Source organism: Mauremys mutica, chromosome 4 (genome assembly GCF_020497125.1).
Source record: "Mauremys mutica isolate MM-2020 ecotype Southern chromosome 4, ASM2049712v1, whole genome shotgun sequence".
In the NCBI taxonomy this organism is placed as follows: domain Eukaryota; kingdom Metazoa; phylum Chordata; order Testudines; family Geoemydidae; genus Mauremys; species Mauremys mutica.
This window is the reverse complement of record NC_059075.1, coordinates 88,024,532-88,044,550: the sequence shown is the minus strand read 5'-3', so window position 1 is coordinate 88,044,550 and position 20,019 is coordinate 88,024,532. Positions and strand designations below refer to the sequence as shown.

At 37.4% G+C, this 20,019-nt stretch overlaps 1 protein-coding gene across 5 annotated transcripts in view; it reads right to left on the bottom strand.

The window, feature by feature from the left end:
* Positions 1–337: 337 nt before the first annotated feature.
* ANO3 (anoctamin 3) overlaps positions 338–20,019 on the bottom strand; it is a 370,397-nt gene continuing 350,715 nt past the window's right edge. For all 5 annotated transcript variants that reach the window (XM_045016234.1, XM_045016231.1, XM_045016232.1 and 2 more), the window contains 9 exons: positions 19,785–19,896; positions 18,257–18,314; positions 16,176–16,273; positions 12,526–12,671; positions 12,268–12,420; positions 10,963–11,110; positions 5,061–5,141; positions 3,891–3,996; positions 338–3,314 (listed from right to left, as the gene is read on the bottom strand). In XM_045016234.1, coding sequence (XP_044872169.1) covers positions 3,132–3,314; positions 3,891–3,996; positions 5,061–5,141; positions 10,963–11,110; positions 12,268–12,420; positions 12,526–12,671; positions 16,176–16,273; positions 18,257–18,314; positions 19,785–19,896 — 1,085 coding nt within the window. In that variant the 3' untranslated portion in view covers positions 338–3,131. The remainder of the gene's footprint in view (positions 3,315–3,890; positions 3,997–5,060; positions 5,142–10,962; positions 11,111–12,267; positions 12,421–12,525; positions 12,672–16,175; positions 16,274–18,256; positions 18,315–19,784; positions 19,897–20,019) is intronic.

The window sequence follows — 20,019 nt, the reverse complement described above, 5'->3', positions numbered from 1 at the left end:
ATTTAAAATTTAAGTTAATAAAAAGTATGAACGCTAAATTGATGGATTTTTTTTATTTCTGGAATGAAGATTCCTTTTTGATTGTATCAAGATACTGAGTTCAGATAGGAATAGTTAAGACATTTTGTACTAGTAACTAGGATCTGTAATATTTAAAAAGCTGTACTGTACCTGCTCATGCGGTCTCTCTCAAGGTGCATGCATAGAACAAAGTTATTATAAACTAGATCAGGAGTGATCTAAAGCATTTTTGCACAGATGCTACGTTTTGAAGTTCTGCAGCTTTGGAGACTTCATAAATACAGTCTGCATACACAAGTCATTTATACTGGTCATTTATTTGGAAAGAAATATCTAGAATATGAAAATATAGATTAATCAGCATTCATGTAATACATATTCCTGAGGACAGAGTGTGCCTTATATCTTTGTAAGATAATTTGTATTTTATGCAAACACCACACTAAATGAAATCTAGCAGAAAGGTTCTCAGCTAAAACAAATTCCTATATAGAGGCAATGCCTTTAGACACTGTTGATACACTAGAAACAAAGGAACAAAAACACACAGTATTTCCCCAGAAGTTCTTGTGCTTTTGCAGCACTTTAAATTAACTGAACAATGTCAAATTTATATATTCCTATCTAACATATTTCTATATTTCAACACTGAAAGTCGTTATAGAAGACTTCTGTACATCTCCAAATCCAAGACCATAGTCTATTACAAAAAGCATTTCCTTTCTGTATTTCTCTATTTTTAATGCCCAATTGGAACTCTTCCAGCTATATATTGGAATGTGAAAATATCCTCAGGCCAAAAACAAACAAACAAAAAAACACACCAACCACACAGAAATATTAATCATAAATTTTTGGCTAAATTTATACCAGTCCTTCTGCCTTGTTCCAGCCAAGGCATTTTGTTAAAACATTAAAAGACACATCATTTGTGACCCTATGCTAGTTAATGGATAAAACTAAACTAGGATGCTATAAAGCCGGGGAGTTAATACATTAAACTAGACAATACAGATGTCTTAAGCACAAGACAAAAACACATTAAGAATTTCTTATTAAGAATCATGTGACACTGAGAATACAGCGTAAGCAGAATAGAATGGAAACCCTTCCTCTTGAATAGAAGCATGGGAAAGTGTCAGTTCTACAGAGCTAGTGCTGTGGAATTTTTGGCTAAAACTGATTAGATCCCCATTGATGCCAAACTGTGGAAACATAGGCAGTTTCCTTGTCTGGTCATAAAAAGCTGGATTTTCTCACTAAACCTCAGTAAGGGTCAGATGTAAGGCCCAATGAAGATAGCAGAAGTCTTTCCATTTCTTTAATGGGCTTTGGATCAGACCCACAGAAAGGTACATTAACAATGTTCCTATGAAAAAAATTTCCTCTTTCATTGGCATTGAAATAATAAAATATGATGCATTTTGGATTTGTGCACGTAAAGGTTGGAGTTATACTTGTTACCTAAATAAGGTATTCTGAGAAGGAAAACTTCAATTCCTCTCATTGTCTGCAGCCAACAAGGGATTTCACTGAAGCTTTATCCTTCAGATTGACATTAGAATTTATCTGTGCTATAGTTTGTGCTTTGTTGCATCATAACATGAGTCTTAAAAGTGAAGAAAATTATCTTTGATTTTTTTTTCTTTTAATTCTTTTCATCTGATAGAAATAAGAACCATTTTTTTAAAACTGTACAAATGAGAAACAGGACAATTTTAGTTTCCCCCTTTTCCATAAGTGAATCCTGTACACTTGTTTTAGTTTAGTACTTATGAAATATTATAATATGAAATATTAAAAATGAAGACAATTTCATGACTAACCAGAACTGACAATGCAGTATCCTGTATGGATGTGAAAACTGAAGTTCAATTCTCCATGAGAACATTTACTTTTTCTGCTGATTTTGAAAAAAATATCTTCCCAAGAAGGCATAAAAGCAGAAAAAATCTAATCCTAACAGTAATATACATATTTTTCCATGCTTTGATGTATTTAGCCCAAGATAAGGAATGCACATTACTGGAATAGACAGAGTGCTGCTATACAGTACTCTCCTTCTCTTTCCCTGAACAAGCAAGTCATGATGTTATACTGTATATTTGATATATATCTGCATAAATGACAGTAGCTTGCATACTGTAAAGTTAACTATATATACACGAGTAAATTATTTGCACTGCAATAGAAATTTCAAGTCAATGTTTTATGAAGTCATAGAATCACTATCTAGGTAGACCAACAAAATAATATTGACATAGTTATTCATCTGCATGCTACATTTAGCATGGAAATGATTCTTCATTTAGTCTGGAAGTATGTGGAGATGGCCTTTTTGCATACAAAAATGGCAAGACAATTCAAATAGTCACATTTCTTTTCAAATATAGCTGCAACATGGGCAATGAATTGATGTAGTCTTTCAATGGAACTGATTTTTCTTTGAATTTAGAATTTTTTGGCTTTATCTATAAAGATAGATGGATGAGAAGTGATGTGCCAACCTTGAACTGCATAGTATATATCGAACAGCCTTGTGTCCCCGTTTAGATCAGGACCACATCCACAATCTCACCAAGAGACTAGAACAAACCTGACAAACAGTAAGCTTGAAGGATCATTAACATCAATTTATGGCCACAAAGGCAACAATTAATCATACTTTTTTTTTCATTGGCATTACAACTTCAACTGAGCAATCAAAAGCTTTAGAAGTAGCAGATGATATATAACTTGTTTTTGAGTCATGCCCTTAATATGAAAGTTTTACAGGCAATGTATTTATTTTCATTATTCTGTTGATGACTTGATGAATAGCATGAAAGTTCATTGCAAGTTGCTTTACTGATGCGTCCAAGTGCTCAATCCCTCATTACACTTTCTAATGAACTGAAAGCAACTCCTGGTATTGACCATGGACCAGTGACAGATATGGCTATTCATTTTCTTCATTGGAAGCATGTATTTTCCAGGACCCAGAAAAGCCTGTTAATATATTTTCCAATAGCAGCATATATACACACTGCTCCTCATTGCCAGATCTACCTTCATTTGAGACCTGCACTAGTCAATTTTCATGGAATGTTTTTGCTGCTATATGGTATCAACTAAGGCCATTCGTGGTGATACTGTTTCCCATTCTTTTTCCGCTCTCTCTGCAAATGCTCTAATTCAGCCTCATACATCATTTCCTGGACCAAGTATTTCTCTCTTCTCATTCTGTCACACAAGTCTTTGGGCATGTCTGGGATCAGGTAGGCAATGAAAGACTTTATTCCAAAAACAAGGTGCTGAAAATAAGAACAGAAATAATTTGTTTAAAGATGCTTAAGTGTTCTGTTTAGGGCCAAATTCTGATGCCACAGAAGTCAATGGCAGAAGTGGGACCAGAATTTGACTCATGATGTAAATAAAAAAATGTAATGCAAGATGTTTCTAAAGCAACCCCTCAGACAAGCAGTGCAGTACAGTATAACAGGAACAAACTTCCTAAAAACAAACTTAAGTTCCAATTAACTTAGCTTAATGTACATTCAAGACTCATTCCTTTTTTTCCTATAGCTTCACGAAGATTTGACTGACATCTACATTCCAGATGAGTTTGGACAGAGGCTCTAGAAACAGTCTGTAGAATTTGTGCAAACTTTCTCAACACAGTTTCCCAGCATGAGGCAGTTGATCAGTACTGGCATTTTCTAATATATCTGGCGCTTCGTTGTCTCTCCATAGAGCATAAGGTATAATTACCTAGTTTATGATACTAACCAGTACTTTGGTTTTGAGCCCATTGTAGGGTATCTGATTTAGACCTTTACACAGGTGGAATGACAAAAGTAGTATCATTTCTCTCCTAATCCATGACTAACCTCAAATACTATAATGAAAGCCAGTCGCGCAGCTAGGACATGCCAGAACTGCAAGGTGAACTCATAAGGAGCTGAACTCCAGGGTGGCGCTCTGTAGTCTCGATATCTGTAACACAAAGAAAAATGTCCTTTGGTAAGAACACTCCTGAAATGATGTGTGGATTAGATCATTACAGAGGAGCTGGAACGAAGAATCACCAAAATGATATGTGGGGTTAGAATATGACCAGAGAATGAGGAATAAAGGAATGAAAATTATCCATTCTGAATACAAATGCTTAAGGATGTATGATAACTATAAACATGCTTCAGTAGCAATTCAATAAAAAAGGGAAGAAAATGATTCACAGTGCATGTGAGTACCTAAGAGGGCTGAGCTTAACATAGTGGTTTCATTTCAACAGGGGGTCAGACAAGCATTTTCTTTTGCTTTGATACAGCAGAACCCTCCAGATTTCACTTTGAGTTTCAAGTTCAAGTGAATCTCTTCCTAACTAGGCCTAGGTTCATTTGATTTACTTCTGGAATGTCTCAGCCAGCCTCAGCTAAGTGTCAATTTCTAGTAAACCTGAAACTGGGCGTGTTTTACTTGTATGAGTTTTGTTGCAAACACTTTGCACAGCTTTGATAAATTAAAGGAAAAAGTTCTCTTCAGCCTGCATTGTGGGTCTCTGCTGCATACCCTGTACTCACTCTGCCTACTCCCACTGGGAGTAAATCCTGTACTGGTTTTAAACCAGAAGCATAATACTGCTGTGCTCTTAATATAGCACTTTTCATCTGCAATCTCAAGGTGCTTTATAAAAAAAAAAAGGTACCCCCATTTTACAGATGGAGAAACTGATTCATAGACACTTGAAATGACTTGCCCAAGCTCACGCATCAGGCCAGTGAAAGAGCCAGAAACAGAACTGAGCTCTTGTCTCCTGACTCCCAGTTCAGTGCTCTATCCACTAGGCCACACAGCCTCCCCACAGAGCGGTGAAACCTCTATATCAAGCAAGCTCATCAGGAAATGCTAACAAACAAAAATAATAAAAGAAACTGTTTTCTGAGAGTAACTTAAACCCTGGAGTTATAGATGTCAATTTTTATTGGAATCAAATATTCTCAAAAGAACAAGGAGCATCTCAATATAGAGATGAAACAAATTATGCTTTTAACACATACCTGCAATATCCTGAGTATCCCATACCAAGCTCATTCAGATCAAATACTGATAAACTACTGTTGACATATCCCTTTAAACATCTGGAAGGAAAAGACAATCTCAATATTTTCAGCTAAGAGCAACTGTTTATCGTAGATTGTGCATGCAAAACATGTTTCACACATCTCCCACCATCACCAATGCATGTCAAGGATTATGGTACGCCTTTCGAACCTTTTATTTGATTATTATTTATTATTTTTATATTTATTATTATTATTTAGTGGCTAGGTTTTTAGCTGAAAGAGTGCCATAAAGTCAATGGATGTTTCAGGGATAACCCCTCACACTAATTTTAAAAAAAATGAATTTTGTGCATTCAAAAAGGAATTGGATGCTGATTTTCACTATTTATCCAATGAACACATACAGCACAGTCAGTAGCAAAGCAAGGTTCTCCACACTGTTCTGCCAAAATACCTGAACCTGAAGGGACCTTCTGTAAAGAGAATAAATGCAGTTCAGTCTCCTTGCAGATTCTGCCAATAATGGAGCCAAATAGGGCCAACGTGATGGTGACTTTTATGATCTGGACTCTTACCCACTCAGAACAAAATGGAGAGCACCAAACTGCTTTTCACACAGAGCAAAGAGCCATCTGATGGCAACAATTTTTGGTGATTACTGACAGGAACTACATACAGACCAATGTTCCTAGAGGTAAAAGGTTCCATATGTCCCTGAACAAATTAATGAGCCATCTATTCTTCCTCAGAAAAATCTATCCCTGCTACTTAAATCAGTTTTGGTTTAGAAGTGCCTCCTGAAAGTCAAGGAGGATTTAAGAAAAGATGCAGAAGAGCAAGAAAAAATAGCAACCTTTAATCTGAGCTATTAAAAATGTCTTTAAAAGGTACAGTAGCAACACACTACTTTTCTAAGATACTGCAACATATGTACCCCAAATCATCTTGTTCGTTTTCTTTTAAACTGGAAGTCCATCATCCTCCTCATAGAAAATCACAATTTGGTTCTTTGAAAAGATACATGTTAAAAAGCAATGCCTTTGAGAAAGAGCTACAGCATAATTTTACTGAGCAGCTTGCTATCATGAAGCATGGCCCAGTTCCCACTGAAGACTATGTTAAGGCTCCAACTGAATTCACTCTGAATTGAATGGTTTTGTGACTTTATGTGACAAAAATAAGTGCATATTAAGTGGCATGCCGAAGGGAGGAGTATAAACGTAGTGCCTTCCCTGATAAGCTTTTACCTCCCCTAAATGGGCCAGCATCAGCAGTAGCAGCAACATCCAATGCAACAATAATTTATGAGGATTATTTATCAAATCTAGTGAGGCCAGAATCCAATGCCTCCTGAACTCCACCCCCACCCCCAATGATGAAAAAGGCCAAAGGGGACACTGACAAGGAGGAGGGAAATTATGACCATGCAAGAGTTGGTGAAAACCCAAGAAACCGGGCAAGAGGAAACTATAAGGAACAGAACAAAGTTAAAATAAAGTCGTTTCCCAGGAACAAGGGGGTATTTATTGCATCAATGACAACATCTTTTAAAATCACAAACAAAACTATAAAGTAAGGAAACATAATAAAATAATGAAATATATTTACAAAGTTAGTTTTAACATACCCCCCCACTGAATGTGTAGCTTTCAAGCCAAAGCACAATAAAATACGCTGTCAGCTCACATTTTAGAAATTGTAAGGTACTAGCCATGAACACTAAACAAAGAAACAATTTTCTAGCTAGTCATTACTTTTAATGAGCACTTAAATGCTCAACCAATTTTATCAAAATGAACTCTGATCAGTGAAAAACAACTTTTTCATTTCAAATTTCACCCCTTCTATTTTTGTCCTGTGCGATGGATGGGACCAAACAATCCTCCCCAAAGGTTAAAACCTGAATGTTGAGGAATTAAATTCCAGTAGCAAAAATATTACTGCTGAGACTGTGCTCATTGTCTTGGGCTTATTTTTGGTTGGCTATCTCAACATGACCCACTATGATGAGCAGCCAAACAAGTCAAAAATCATGTCATGCTGGTCCCTTTATTTAACAGTAAAGCTGAATAGAATAATGCTTCACTACTGAACATAGCTATGTAATTAACTTGTGGCACTCACAGCTACACGATAATAATCACCGTCCTCATTAACCTGCAGAACTCATTAGCACAAGGCCAAAATGAAGCAAATTAGACATTTATGTGAATAATAAGAATAACCACAGTTACATTAGGTAGGATAAACATTTGCCAGGGTTATAAAGACATCCTGCTTCAGGGCATAAGCCAGTCACTAACTGCCTAAGTGAATAAGGCAAGTTATTCCAATATGGAGTCCTAGCACCTTCCTCTGAAGTATCTGGGATTGGCCTGTCTCAAGACAAGATACTGGAACAAGTGGACCACTGTTCCCATCTGCTATGTCAAACTGGGAAGGAGTGTCTAGTGAGGTCCCCACAGGCATGAGTCCTGGATCCAGTACTATTCAATATTTTCATTAATGACTTCAGTAGCAGACTGGAAAATATGCTTATAAAATTCACAGATGACACCAAGCTGGGAGGGGTTAGAAGCACTTTGGAACACAGGATTAGAGTCCAAAAGTATCTTGACAAACTGGAGAATTGGCCTGAAATCAACAGGATGAAATTCAATAAAGATAAGTGCAAAGTACTACAATTAGGAAGGAAAAATCAAACGGACAACTACGAAATGGGGAATAACTGATTAAGCGGTAGTACTGCTGAAAATGATCTGTGGGCCATAGTGGATCACAAATTGACACTGAGTCAACAACGTGATGCAGTTCTGAAACAAGGCCAATATAATTCTGGGGTATATTAACAGAAGTGTTTTATCTAAGACAGTGTTTCCCAAACTTGTGACGTCACTTGTTTAGGGAAAGCCCCTGGTGGGCCTGGATGGTTTGTTTACCTGCCGCGTCTACAGGTTCGGCCGATCGTGGCTCCCACTGGCTGCGATTCGCTGCTCCAGGCCAATGGGAGCTGCTGGAAGCAGCGCGGCCCGAGGGACTTACTGGCCACCGCTTCCAGCAGCTCCCATTGGCCTTGAACAGAGAACCGCAGCCAGTGGGAGCCGCGATTGGCTGAACCTGCGGACGCAGCAGGTAAACAAACTGGCCTGGCCGGCGAGGGGCTTTCCCTACACAAGCAGCATCCCAAGTTTGGGAAACATTGATCTAAGAGATGGGGGTAACTGTCTTGCTCTACTTGTCACTGGTGAGGCCTCAGCTGCATTACTGTGTCCAGTTCTGCGTGCCACACTTAAAGAAAGATGTGGACAAATTGGAGAGAAGCTAGAAGAGAGCAACAAAAATGACAAAAGGTTTAGAAAACCTGACCTATGTGGAAAGGTTAAAAAAACTGGGCCTGTTTAGTCTTGATAAAAGGAGGACGCGGGGGAAAACAATCTTCAAATACGTTAAGAGGACAGTGATAATTTGTTCTCCATACCTCCAGGACAAAAAGTAATGGGCTTCATCTTCAGCAAAGGAGATTTAGGTTAGATAGTAGGAAAAACTTTCTAACTTTCAGAGTACTTAAGCTCTGGATACTTTCAATGGAGGTTGTGGAATCCCCATCATTGGAGGTATTTAAGAGCAGGTTGGACAAACACCTGTCAGGGATGGTCTAGGCTTACTTAGTTCTGCCACCAAACAGGGGGATGGATTTGTTCACTTCTTGAGGTCCCTTCCAGCCCAACATTTCTATAACCTTGTAATACTTTGTATCTACAAGTAAACCACACCCCACCAAAATGAAAAGTTAAAGTCTAAATTTTCTAGAATGGTGATTTTGCGTGCCTCATTATCTTGGTGCTCGAGCTGACACAGCTCGAAAGTTAAGCACCTGCCCCTTTAAGATGTCTCAATTTCAGCACCTCAAAACTGAGACACCCAAAATCACCAGTCACTCTCGAAAATTAGGGCTATATGTAAAAAACAGTTATAGGACTTCTAACTTTTTCCATCATACAGACATACGTTGCAAAGCACTGATTGCAGTTCTTAGTACTCTGTGTAACTCTTCATCATGTTTATTTATTTGAGAAAGAAAACAACTTTAAAGACAAAGTTTTCGAGAATTTCTCCCCCACATGAAATACAATTTTACCCTTATCTCAGCATCAGAGGGGTAGCCGTGTAAGTCTGGATCTGTAAAAAGCGACAGAGTCCTGTGGCACCTTATAGACTAACAGAAGTATTGGAGCATAAGCTTTCGTGGGTGAATACCCACTTTGTCAGACGCATGGGTCTGACGAAGTGGGTATTCACCCATGAAAGATTATGCTCCAATACTTCTGTTAGTCTATAAGGTGCCACAGGACTCTGTCACTTTTTACTTATCTCAGCAGTTTGTCTGAATCATTTCTATGTTAGGGTTATGAACTGTCTTCTTCCGACATGATCAAAAGCACTTGAAAAATCCAGGACTATAACTTTTGTAACTAGCATGCATTTGTTTGTTTAATATTTCCTCTTCTGCTATAATTAATTATACAAATTAAATGTTGAATGGCCAAAGTACTACCACACACTACAGATATCAATTCTTGTTGCTACATACTTAAATTTTACATGAGCCTATGTGCATGTCTCATTTGTCCCATTCGTCTCCTCTGTTGATGTTTAAACCAGTCACCATATTTCACTGAGGTGAAGGGATTTTGAAAAAAAAAATCATGATTTCATTTTAAGTAGACATCTCTGTAGAAGTTGCTTACAGTCAGGTTTGTGTAACTATAAAGGACAAAATACTACTGATCCAATGTACAGAATGGAGGAAGGACAATTGGGGAAAATATCACTTCCAGAGCCAGATAAGAACATAATATAAGAACATAAGAATGGCCGTACTGGGTCAGACCAAAGGTCCATCTAGCCCAGGATCCTGTCTACCGGCAGTGGCCAATGCCAGGTGCTCCAAAGGTAGTGAACCTAACAGGTAATAATCAAGTGATCTCTCTCCTGCCATCCATCTCCACCCTCTGACAAACAGAGGCTAGGGACACCATTCTTTACCCATCCTGGCTAATAGCCATTAATGGATTTAACTGGATAAATTCATGGAGGTTCTCTTTTAAACCCTGTTATAGAGTTCTAGCCTTCACAACTTCCTCAGGCAAGGAGTTCCACAAGTTGACTGAGCGCTGGGTGAAGAAGAACTTCCTTTTATTTGTTTTAAACCTGCTGCCCATTAATTTCATTTGGTGACCCCTAGTTCTTATATTATGGGAACAAGTAAACAACTTTTCCTTATTTACTTTCTCCACATCACTCATGATTTTATATACCTCTATCATATCCCCCCTCAGTCTTCTCTTTTCCAAGCTGAAAAGTCCTAGCCCGTTTAATCTCTCCTCATATGGGACCTGTTTCAAACCCCTAATCATTTTAGTTGCCCTTCTCTGAACCTTTTCTAATGCCAGTACATCGTTTTTGAGATGAGGGGACCACATCTGTATGCAGTATTCAAGATGTGGGCATACCAAGGATTTATATAAGGGCAATAAGATATTCTCCATCCCCTTTTTAATGATTCCTAACATCCTGTTTGCTTTTTTAACCGCTGCTGCACACTGCGTGGACATCTTCAGAGAACTATCCACGATGACTCCAATATCTTTTTCCTGATTAGTTGTAGCTAAATTAGTCCCCATCATATTGTATGTATAGTTGGGGTTATTTTTCCCAGTGTGCATTACTTTACATTTATCCACATTAAATTTAATTTGCCATTTCGTTGTCCAATCATAGTTTTGTGAGATCTTTTTGAAGTTCTTCACAGTCTGCTTTGGTCTTAACTACCTTGAGCAGTTTAGTATCAAGTTTAGTATAAAGTTAATGTCTGAAAAAAAAAAGTCTGAATTACTTTTCCTGCCTGTATCCTTCATCTGTACAAGGGCCATATTTGTATGCATAGACAAAACGTGGGATATAGTCAGAAGTAATTGCAATAACAAATGCATTAGTGATGACAGCCAGGACTCCAATTCCTTCAAGGATTCCATACCAGATACCTAAGAGAAAGAAGAATCAATTGAAAGAACAAGAACATTCTTTTTATACTATTTTTCTTATTTACTGAGAAACACAATCATTGTGCCAAAAAAGTTATGTAAGCTAAATTTCCCATGAATTTTGCCATCATGTTGTTCAGAATCTGTTTCTGAACTAGATTCACACAATAGGTTCCTCCTAGCTTTAGATCCAATCTGTAAATCCCAAATGCCCAAATCTGGTGTAACATTTAAAACTATAACCTTGTAAGTATATAAAACTCAAAAGGATAGTCTTTTCAAGAGAGTGAAGATGAGCAAACAAAGAATTGTTACAATGGAGATCAGTGGGGAAGAAATTTTTTATTGTGAATGCTGCTTAACTGTATGGGTACATATACTGTCTCCTACTTACAGTCACGCTTAGATCAAGCAGAATGGCTAGAAATTCCACAGGCTGACACCAACCATAAACCTGTGTTACTCCTTATCAGGGTGATTTGAGATGTGTTGTCAATCTGTCCCAAAGAACTCCTCACAGCTGTATATTACCATCACTGCTTCCTGAGCATTCTCAGCTATATCAATAGTACATCTTCAGTGCAGCAGACCACCTTCTCTGTAAAGTCAAACCTCTTTAACAAGGTATAACTCAGTGCCAAAAGTATAACTAGGAAGGTCCAAGTATAAGCCACTAAAAAGTGGCAAAAAGAGACTTAAATCCAGCTTGAATTTTACTTATGGCCAAAGAGTCTCATCTCCTTATGCCAGGATTCAGTCAGTTTTGCTCTTAAACATCATAGAGTTTCTGCTTTGAAAGTCCATTGATATTCAGTAATTTTTTATTTCATTTTAGTCCCCGAGGTTTTTTCCAATACGTAGCCTAAAGGTGAGCCTTTAAAATCACATTTTGGCACCTGAAGATGATCTCTCACTGGGAATTGTGGGTGCTCAGTACTTTTGAAAAACAAAGTAATTTATTTAGGTGATAAAATCCGGTTTTAAAGCCTAACTTCAGACTCCTATTGTTTAACATTTTGGCCATTGTTGATATTTGTAGTTAACCTGTTATACCCACTTCCTTTCAATTATTTTTAAACTTTTCATGGCATTAACAGTTTAAGAGAATAAAACATGAGCTGATAGTACAATGATTGTGCATCATTATGCTCTCTTACCTATATCTGTTGCTCTTGCAGGCATAGGTCTCCTCCACTGGGTAACAAACTTGTAAGCATCTAGTCTTATTTCTATAATATTGTTAAGCAATGCCAGGAGAGGTGCCAGTGGGAAGGCAGCAACAAAGATGGTGGTAAAGCCAAACTGTAAAACTAACAACAGATTGCCAGATTAGAAAACGAAAACAAATGCGGCCTTAAAAAGGAAAAGCTTTGAACTGCAGCTGATTTCTATAAGAAAACTGCATATTTGCTCACCCATCTCTAAGTACTCATCCATTAAGCCGTGGAGATTCATTGGCTGCAGATTCCAATCTTTTTCCCATTGAGGTAGTGAAATTTTATGCTCCAATAACTGCCCTCCTTTCTTGATCTTGCGTCGTGACCACCAGTTCTGTAGTAACCTACATTAGACAGACAGATCATCGAGCTTGTGATATCACTGGCGGTGCCTGTTCAAGAATTGACAATATTCACTGATAGCATCCTGAGTTAGCATCCTAGGCCAATTTTGAACTGTTCCAAACTACTTGAGAGGGCATACCTGTGGAGATACTTTCTCAAGAGCATTCCTCAATATTCTTAGGAGATAATATTCAAGCCAGAGTAGAGAATCTTTACAAGACCTTAATACAACTTAAGCCTCCCATTAAGGGTTTAATTTCAATGCAAGTGGAACATTAGGCACTGAAGGGCCCCTTATGCTGGGGTGATGTTTTCAATGCACAAACCTAAGGAGATTTTTTTAACAACACAGAGCCTTCTTGAAAGAGTACTTGTTAAAGAATATTGTTTTCTCCTGTAGCAAGGATGTGCCTTTAAAAAGATTTTGGAGAAACTACAAATATAAGGCAGGACTGTGGCCAGCCCTGATGTTATGCAATGGTTATCTGATGGGGGAGTTGTTAATAAAATAAATAATAATAATAATAATAATCAGCAAAAGGTTGTAAATAGCTTCTCAGATGAATGAAAATGGTTATGCAAGTGTTAAGTATTATTTCAACTTGGGCAGCTTGAAATCAGAGACTGCAATTGTGTGTTCTGATTTGGAAGTCACTTGAATACACACTTTAGGGAGGTAAAATTCACACTTGGTTGAAAAGGGACTGGGCTGGAAAGTGTTTTCTATTAGCTTTGTCAATTTGCTGTTATTCATTTCTAAATCCAGTTTATCCTTTGGCACCTCCTTTCTTTTGCTGCTGAAAAGGTCTCAAGGATAAACAAAGGTCTTGTCTGAATGCCCAGACTATTGCTTTGTGAAAGGGGAAATAATGAACTACGGAAGCTTGTTCTCAAATATTTGTTCTATTCAGTGTTTCAGTGCCCCAGACGTTTTTATCAGGTTGCTGGCAAACAATGAACACAGCTTTTTGGACAGGGTTTCAAGGCTGGAACTCTGGACTATAATTTGATGTCACAAGAAATGTAGCATATTCTTCCAATGTCTTAAAGATGTTAAAAATCTTGGCCTAGCTGTTCTCTTTAGAAGCTGCACAGGTTGTGAAAGATAATTAATTTTAAACAACATGAAACAATTCAATAGGCTCAAGTATTCCATAAACCCTTATTGCTGTGCAGCAGTTAATGTTGTACTTGGGAACAACAAGCCCACAGCATCTGATGGGGGAGGTGCAATAACAAGGAAAAAGTCTTTTTGGAAAAGCTATTTTAGAGAGACTAGATCATTTAAATTCCATTTACATTATTTACAACATCCATCCGACTCGGGAGGGGAGCAGCGTTTTTTTAATGTTTTCTCAAACTGCACTTTTGTGCTCTCCCACTTGTGTTTTTAAAGCTAACATACAAAACAAGAAGCTGGTGAGGGGAATCCTTTTTTGGTCACAGAGCATGGATTCTTTTATAGTGGGACAGTGGCACCACTCTAGTTAATGTGAAGACTAGCTTACTGTTCAATAGTCAATTTTATTAAGTGCTCTAAAATCCACATGCTTACTGAGACTGACGTGATGAATTGCTGTGCTAGGTGGGGATCTGGGGCAGGGTTAGTGGTCCAAATTTGAGGTCATCAGAGCAAGAGGTTCCTGGGATAGAGCTTCCCACCGAAGTCAGATGACAAACATTTTATGGTTCTTATAACAATTTTTTTTGCGCACATCTGGGTCTCAAACTATGTCTTGTATCCTTCCCAAAGGGATATCACCTGCATGGAACTGAACTCTGGGTCCAGCACTCACTGCCTTTTTGAGAAAAGCAACATATAAAAAAAGGTGTTGGGTAAAGTTTGGAATGGAACACAAGCAGCTCTCCTGAGCTGTGAGTTTGAGTCCTGCTCTATGCAGATTTCTGAGAATGTGGGTTGGGCACATTAGTGGCCCTCTCAACCTGAATTCTTTGGGGGCTCCTTCTGGAAGTATTGCCTTGAGAGCAAAGCTTCTGGTTCAAGAGCTGTTATTTCAAAGTGCTCTAAAATCCACATGCATATTCAGGTTTTACTTTGGCAATATTGTCAAGGAAAACAGCATTAATTAAGAAGAGGGAAGATGAAAGACTCTGGTAAGTAGTCTGAACCTCACCTGCTTCTGGAACAAGGAGATGGTATGATCAAATAAAAATAAGTAACTGTGATTCAACATTAGCAAGGCGAAAGAGGCTGCAATGAGCATCAGGAAACACCCCATAAAAGAAAGCCCAGTGCTAAGGACTGGTGTAAGTTCAGCACTGATCAACATGATGCCAGAATACAGTCTTCAGTCAAAACAGCAACTTATATTTATCATAAAAAATAAACACAGAAAACATTCAACTTTATACAACATTGCAGCCCGTCTACACAAACCAAAGGATCACAGCTATCAGTTTCACTCCTCAAAGTGCTGTAGTTTCTGGGAAAAAGGGGTCTGAAGGAAACATTAGATATTTCAAAAATTTTAGTCACATGGCCCTATATAAAAAAAGTCACAGCAAACCTCAAACAATATTCATCCCCCCACACAAACTTTCTGTAGAAAAATCAACCAGAGCACAATCTACCATAAATATTTTGACTTGACACTCTAACCCAAAAGAAAGATTTTTTTGCAAAACGTTTTTTCCACCCCTGTTAGAGTGGAAACACTGGTTCAGCCTTAACTTTGGTGGAGCTACCACACCACCATAATATTGCTGCTAGGGATAGAAATAAGAATGCAAGTTATGGTTTCTGGTCAAAGGGCCCCTCAGAAACCACCCTTCTCTATTAAAATTAGTCTCCTATTTTAATCAGTGTGTTCTAGGTGCTCAGGGAGATTGTCTTGATTATGGGTATCCCACAAAATGAGTTGGGGTAGACTTTGTGATGCAAATTAGCAGCCATTTGCTTAAGGGGCTCCAAAAATGTAACCTCCCCAACATAAGCTGCTTATAATTTTCAAAGCACACTAAAATCCATGTGCATGTGTAAACTGCTTTTAAAATGCTGCAACAGAATCTGGAGTACAGCTTGTGTTGCAAATTTGGGGTCTGAGCCAGAACTCTGTATCCTAACATCTCTGATCCTCAGTAAAATACGGATCTACATCCAAACTCTGCATGTGTCCCTCTCTTTCTATAACGAGCTGTACCAAATCTTCAGAATCTGGTATATGTTGAGATCCACATATGGATCCAAACTTTGGTACTCAAGTCCATGCATCAGAAAACCAGGTGCTGGGGCTTGTATGAAGTTGAAGAGATTTAAAACAATTAATTTAGTATTCTGTGTTTCATGTATTTGTGAACATATGCTTCCCCGTACAACTGTTACAGCTGTATGCTAAGGGACCACTTTTGCTTAGCTAGTTAAGATTTACAATTAAAAGCCATAATCTACCCTCACCTGTAGTTGGACTTTTTCTTTTTCTCCTATTCTTGCATAGGGTATGATCATATTTTGATAAAATAATGCTCTCAATGAGTGAACTTACGGATAACCCAGTTCCATGAAGTTGTTCCACATTTGTTTTAAAACCATGATAACTCCCATCTGCAAGCAGAGATCTATCAAACAGCCACTAGGATGACACTGAAGGAAGAGGAAAAGAAGTTATGTATTAATTAGGGCTGTTGATTAATTGCAGTTAACTCACGTGATTAACTTAAAAAAAAGTCTCACAATTAAAAACATTAATCGCAATTAATCACACTGTTAAACAATAGAATACCAATGGAAATTAATTAAATATTTTTGGATGGTTTTTCTACATTTTCAAATATATTGATTTCTATTACAACACAGAATACAAAGTGTACAGTGCTCACTTTATATGATTTTTTGTAAATATTTGCACTGTAAAAATGATAAAAGAAATAGTATTTTTCAATTCACCTCATACAAGTACAGTAGTGCAATCTCTTTATCGTGAAAATGTAACTTACAAATGTAGATTTTTTTTGTTACATAACTGCAATCAAAAACAAAACAATGTAAAATTTCAGAGCCTACAAATCCACTCAGTCCTACTTCTTGTTCAGCAAATTGCTAAGACAAACGGTACTTGTATTAGGTGAATTGAAAAATACTATTTCTTTTGTTTTTTTACAGTGCAAATATTTGTTATAAAAATAAAGTGAGCACTGTACATTTTGTATTGTGCTTAATTTAAATCAATATATTTGAAAATGTAGAAAACACCCAAAATATATAAATAAATGTTATTCTATTAACAGCACAATTAATCACATTAATTTTTTTAATTGCGCAATTAATCGCAAGATTAATCACAATTATTTTAATTGCGTGACCACACTAGTATTTTTATATATATATAAAAACACTTTTATATTTTAAAGCATCCCCTAGTTTTTACATGTGCAGCCTGGATGAATGGGAAATATTTAAATTTCTAGGGTGAAATCAACCGGAGTTTTGCCATTGACTTCAATGGAGCTAGGCTTTCACCACTGTACTTTAAAGATATTTCTAGGAAAAATGGGCTATGGTGTGTATTTTTACTTTGGTTTACTTAACAGTGGTTAAAATGAATTTTAATGCTTTTGAAAGGTAACAGATTTAAACTACCCACAGAAGTAGTACAGTGTGGGCTAAGATATTTCCTATTGCTTCCGCTACTGTACTTCCAATACAGTCAACCCTGCATGATGGGGACAACCTTTTTTTGAATGAGAGTTTGGATAAATCTCCATGCCCACTGAATTTTTCTGCCATAAATTACTGTAAAGGGCAATGGCTGTGATATGTACACTTGTCTTCTGGATGGCACCACCAACTCATTTCACATCAGCCAATAAACATGCAACAGAATGAAGCAATATTTGATCTCTAATGACCTAAGCCGAATTCATACTATTGACTTGGACATGTAGGTCTCTAAATCTTAAACCATTCAATTTACCAAAATTGTGTGTTTTGATTAGGTAATGAGATATCAATCATATCTAATAACTGATGCCAACTTTTTCAGACCAGTGTGTCTAAAGGTAGGCTCCTAAATCTATATATAGGAATGTAAATAGAAGAGGTGTCATTTTCAAGAGATGCTGAGTAACCTCAGCCTCCCACTGAAATCGGGGAAGTGGTGTGGTTTAGCATCTTTATACTCCCTGATTTGAAAACTTTGACTTTAATTTTGAAAGTAGTACTCCACATTAGGGCAAACTTAAGAACCTATCAACAATAATGGGCTGCACTTCCATTTTGCCTTCCATCCAAGACTCTCAACAGTCTTCAAAAATATTCATGATTTAGACCTCCCAACAAGCCTGTCAGATAGGGTAGCATTGCTGCCTCCTATTCACAAGTAGGGGAACTGAAGCACAGAGAGGTGAGCCGCCAGCCCCAAGTTGCATAGCGAAGCTGAGAGCTCAGAGGGGAAGCCATATTTCCTGGTTGCCAATCCTCTGCTATGAAAAAAAGGTATGTCCTTCCTCGCCGCACTTTAATGGAAGAATAAATCTTACACATGACTATAGTTTATGTCTTTTAAACATTCCAGAGTTTCCTTTTTGCACATAGAGATTTTACAAGGAAAAAAATGGGATTGTTTACCTCTTCCAGTCTCCATCTATTAAAAAGTTTGTTGTATTTTCCTGGCCGGCCTGCAAATCTGTGAAATGAGATTTTTGTTTCTTAATGGAAATTCCAATAACATTTTGTATTACTAGAATTGTTGAATTTCATCCATTGACCAAACCTGTTAACTATAAACAGTTTAAATGATAAGCGGCTGAAGGCCGTGTGCTAAAATATGGGATCTAAAGAGAACCTTAACTATGGAGGGGAAAGGGTGTAGGAGTTATTTCAGAATCCAAACCGGTACAGACATCCACATTTTGTGGGTAGCCCCAAACTCTAAAATGTGCAGAAACCCCCCCCTGCATTCATACACCCTGAACTTTGAGATGTTAGAAATGCAAGCCTCCCAATTCTGTAGTGGCTCCAGGAAGGCAAACCATTATACCCATGCAGTCAGTGAGGATCCACACAGGCACAGGGATCAGCACATGCAGACCCAAGCTCCAGGATTGCAGTGTGCATTTCAGGTCAATCTCTGTTACAAACAGATATTCGTAATAAATCCTTTTCACAGTTCTAATAGCTCTATATGTAATTCCTTGCTCAGGCAAAACTCCGAATGACTTAAATGGAAATTTCATCTGAGAAAGAAATGAAGGACTGGAACTTCTGGATCTTACAGGACACTGGATTTAGTAAGTTAGAAAAGGATAAAAGACATAAAATGGATGGCACACAGAAGCGTCTAATATAATTAGCATGAACTGTAATATCCCCTGTAGCTTGTTTCAATATGTTTAATAATTTAAAGTTAAATAGAGTAATTCTATGATATTTTAGCCAGAGGTTATTTTTTCCATCTTTAACTGAACCATCATCATAAAACTTGGCAGTTCCAGTCAAAGAACTCAAATGTTTTGTAGACATCAATTAATTAGTATTTCCAACAATCTTGTAAGGCTGGCAAATATAATCAAATCTATTTTAAAAATGGTGAAAATAAAGCAAGGTCAAGAGGCTTTCCCAAGCTTACACAGTGAATAAGCAACAGGTACAGAAATAGAATCCAGGAATCCTGGCTCCCAATCCTGTCTGTGAACCACTACACAGCACTTGCTACTTATAGGATTTGTTTTCCAGGAAATATTACCAGTAGGAGAGACATGAGAAAAAAGGGATAGAGCTAGGCCCAGCTTTTGAAATTTATCAGCATGTTAGACACAAATCTGTATTTAGGTATCTAAATAACTGGCCTGATTTTCAGAGCTGTTGAGCATCCCCAATCCCTATTGATGTCAATGAGAACAGCAGGTGCTCAGCACCTCTGGGAAAAAATATGATTTTAAGATCTTACACTTATACCCATGTTTGAAAGTTTTGGCTTTAGTTTATACTCAGTTCCACAAACTTTTCTGATTCTGACATCTATCTATCATGTTAAAACATTTTCTTTACTGCAATTTAATACATTACCATAATGAAATATCTAGCACTAAGAGTTTGGTATGCATTTCCCTCCTATTCTTATGTAATAAAATCATGACCAATAATAAAAACTTACCTGCCAAGGAAAAAAGCAATATAAAAGATTGAGCTGTTTAGGTTGACAAACTGGAAGAGGAACATTTTCAAGGCAAAACTGTTTTCCCATTCAGATTCCGTTCTAGGATGCTCTAAAAGGAGTGACATAGTGCACATTACACATTTACAAATGAAATGAAGTTGCAGGTGTCTTACAGAGTTCCAGAGTCTCTTATAAAAGAAATTATAGGGTTCAAATTAATTTAACCCTTTCA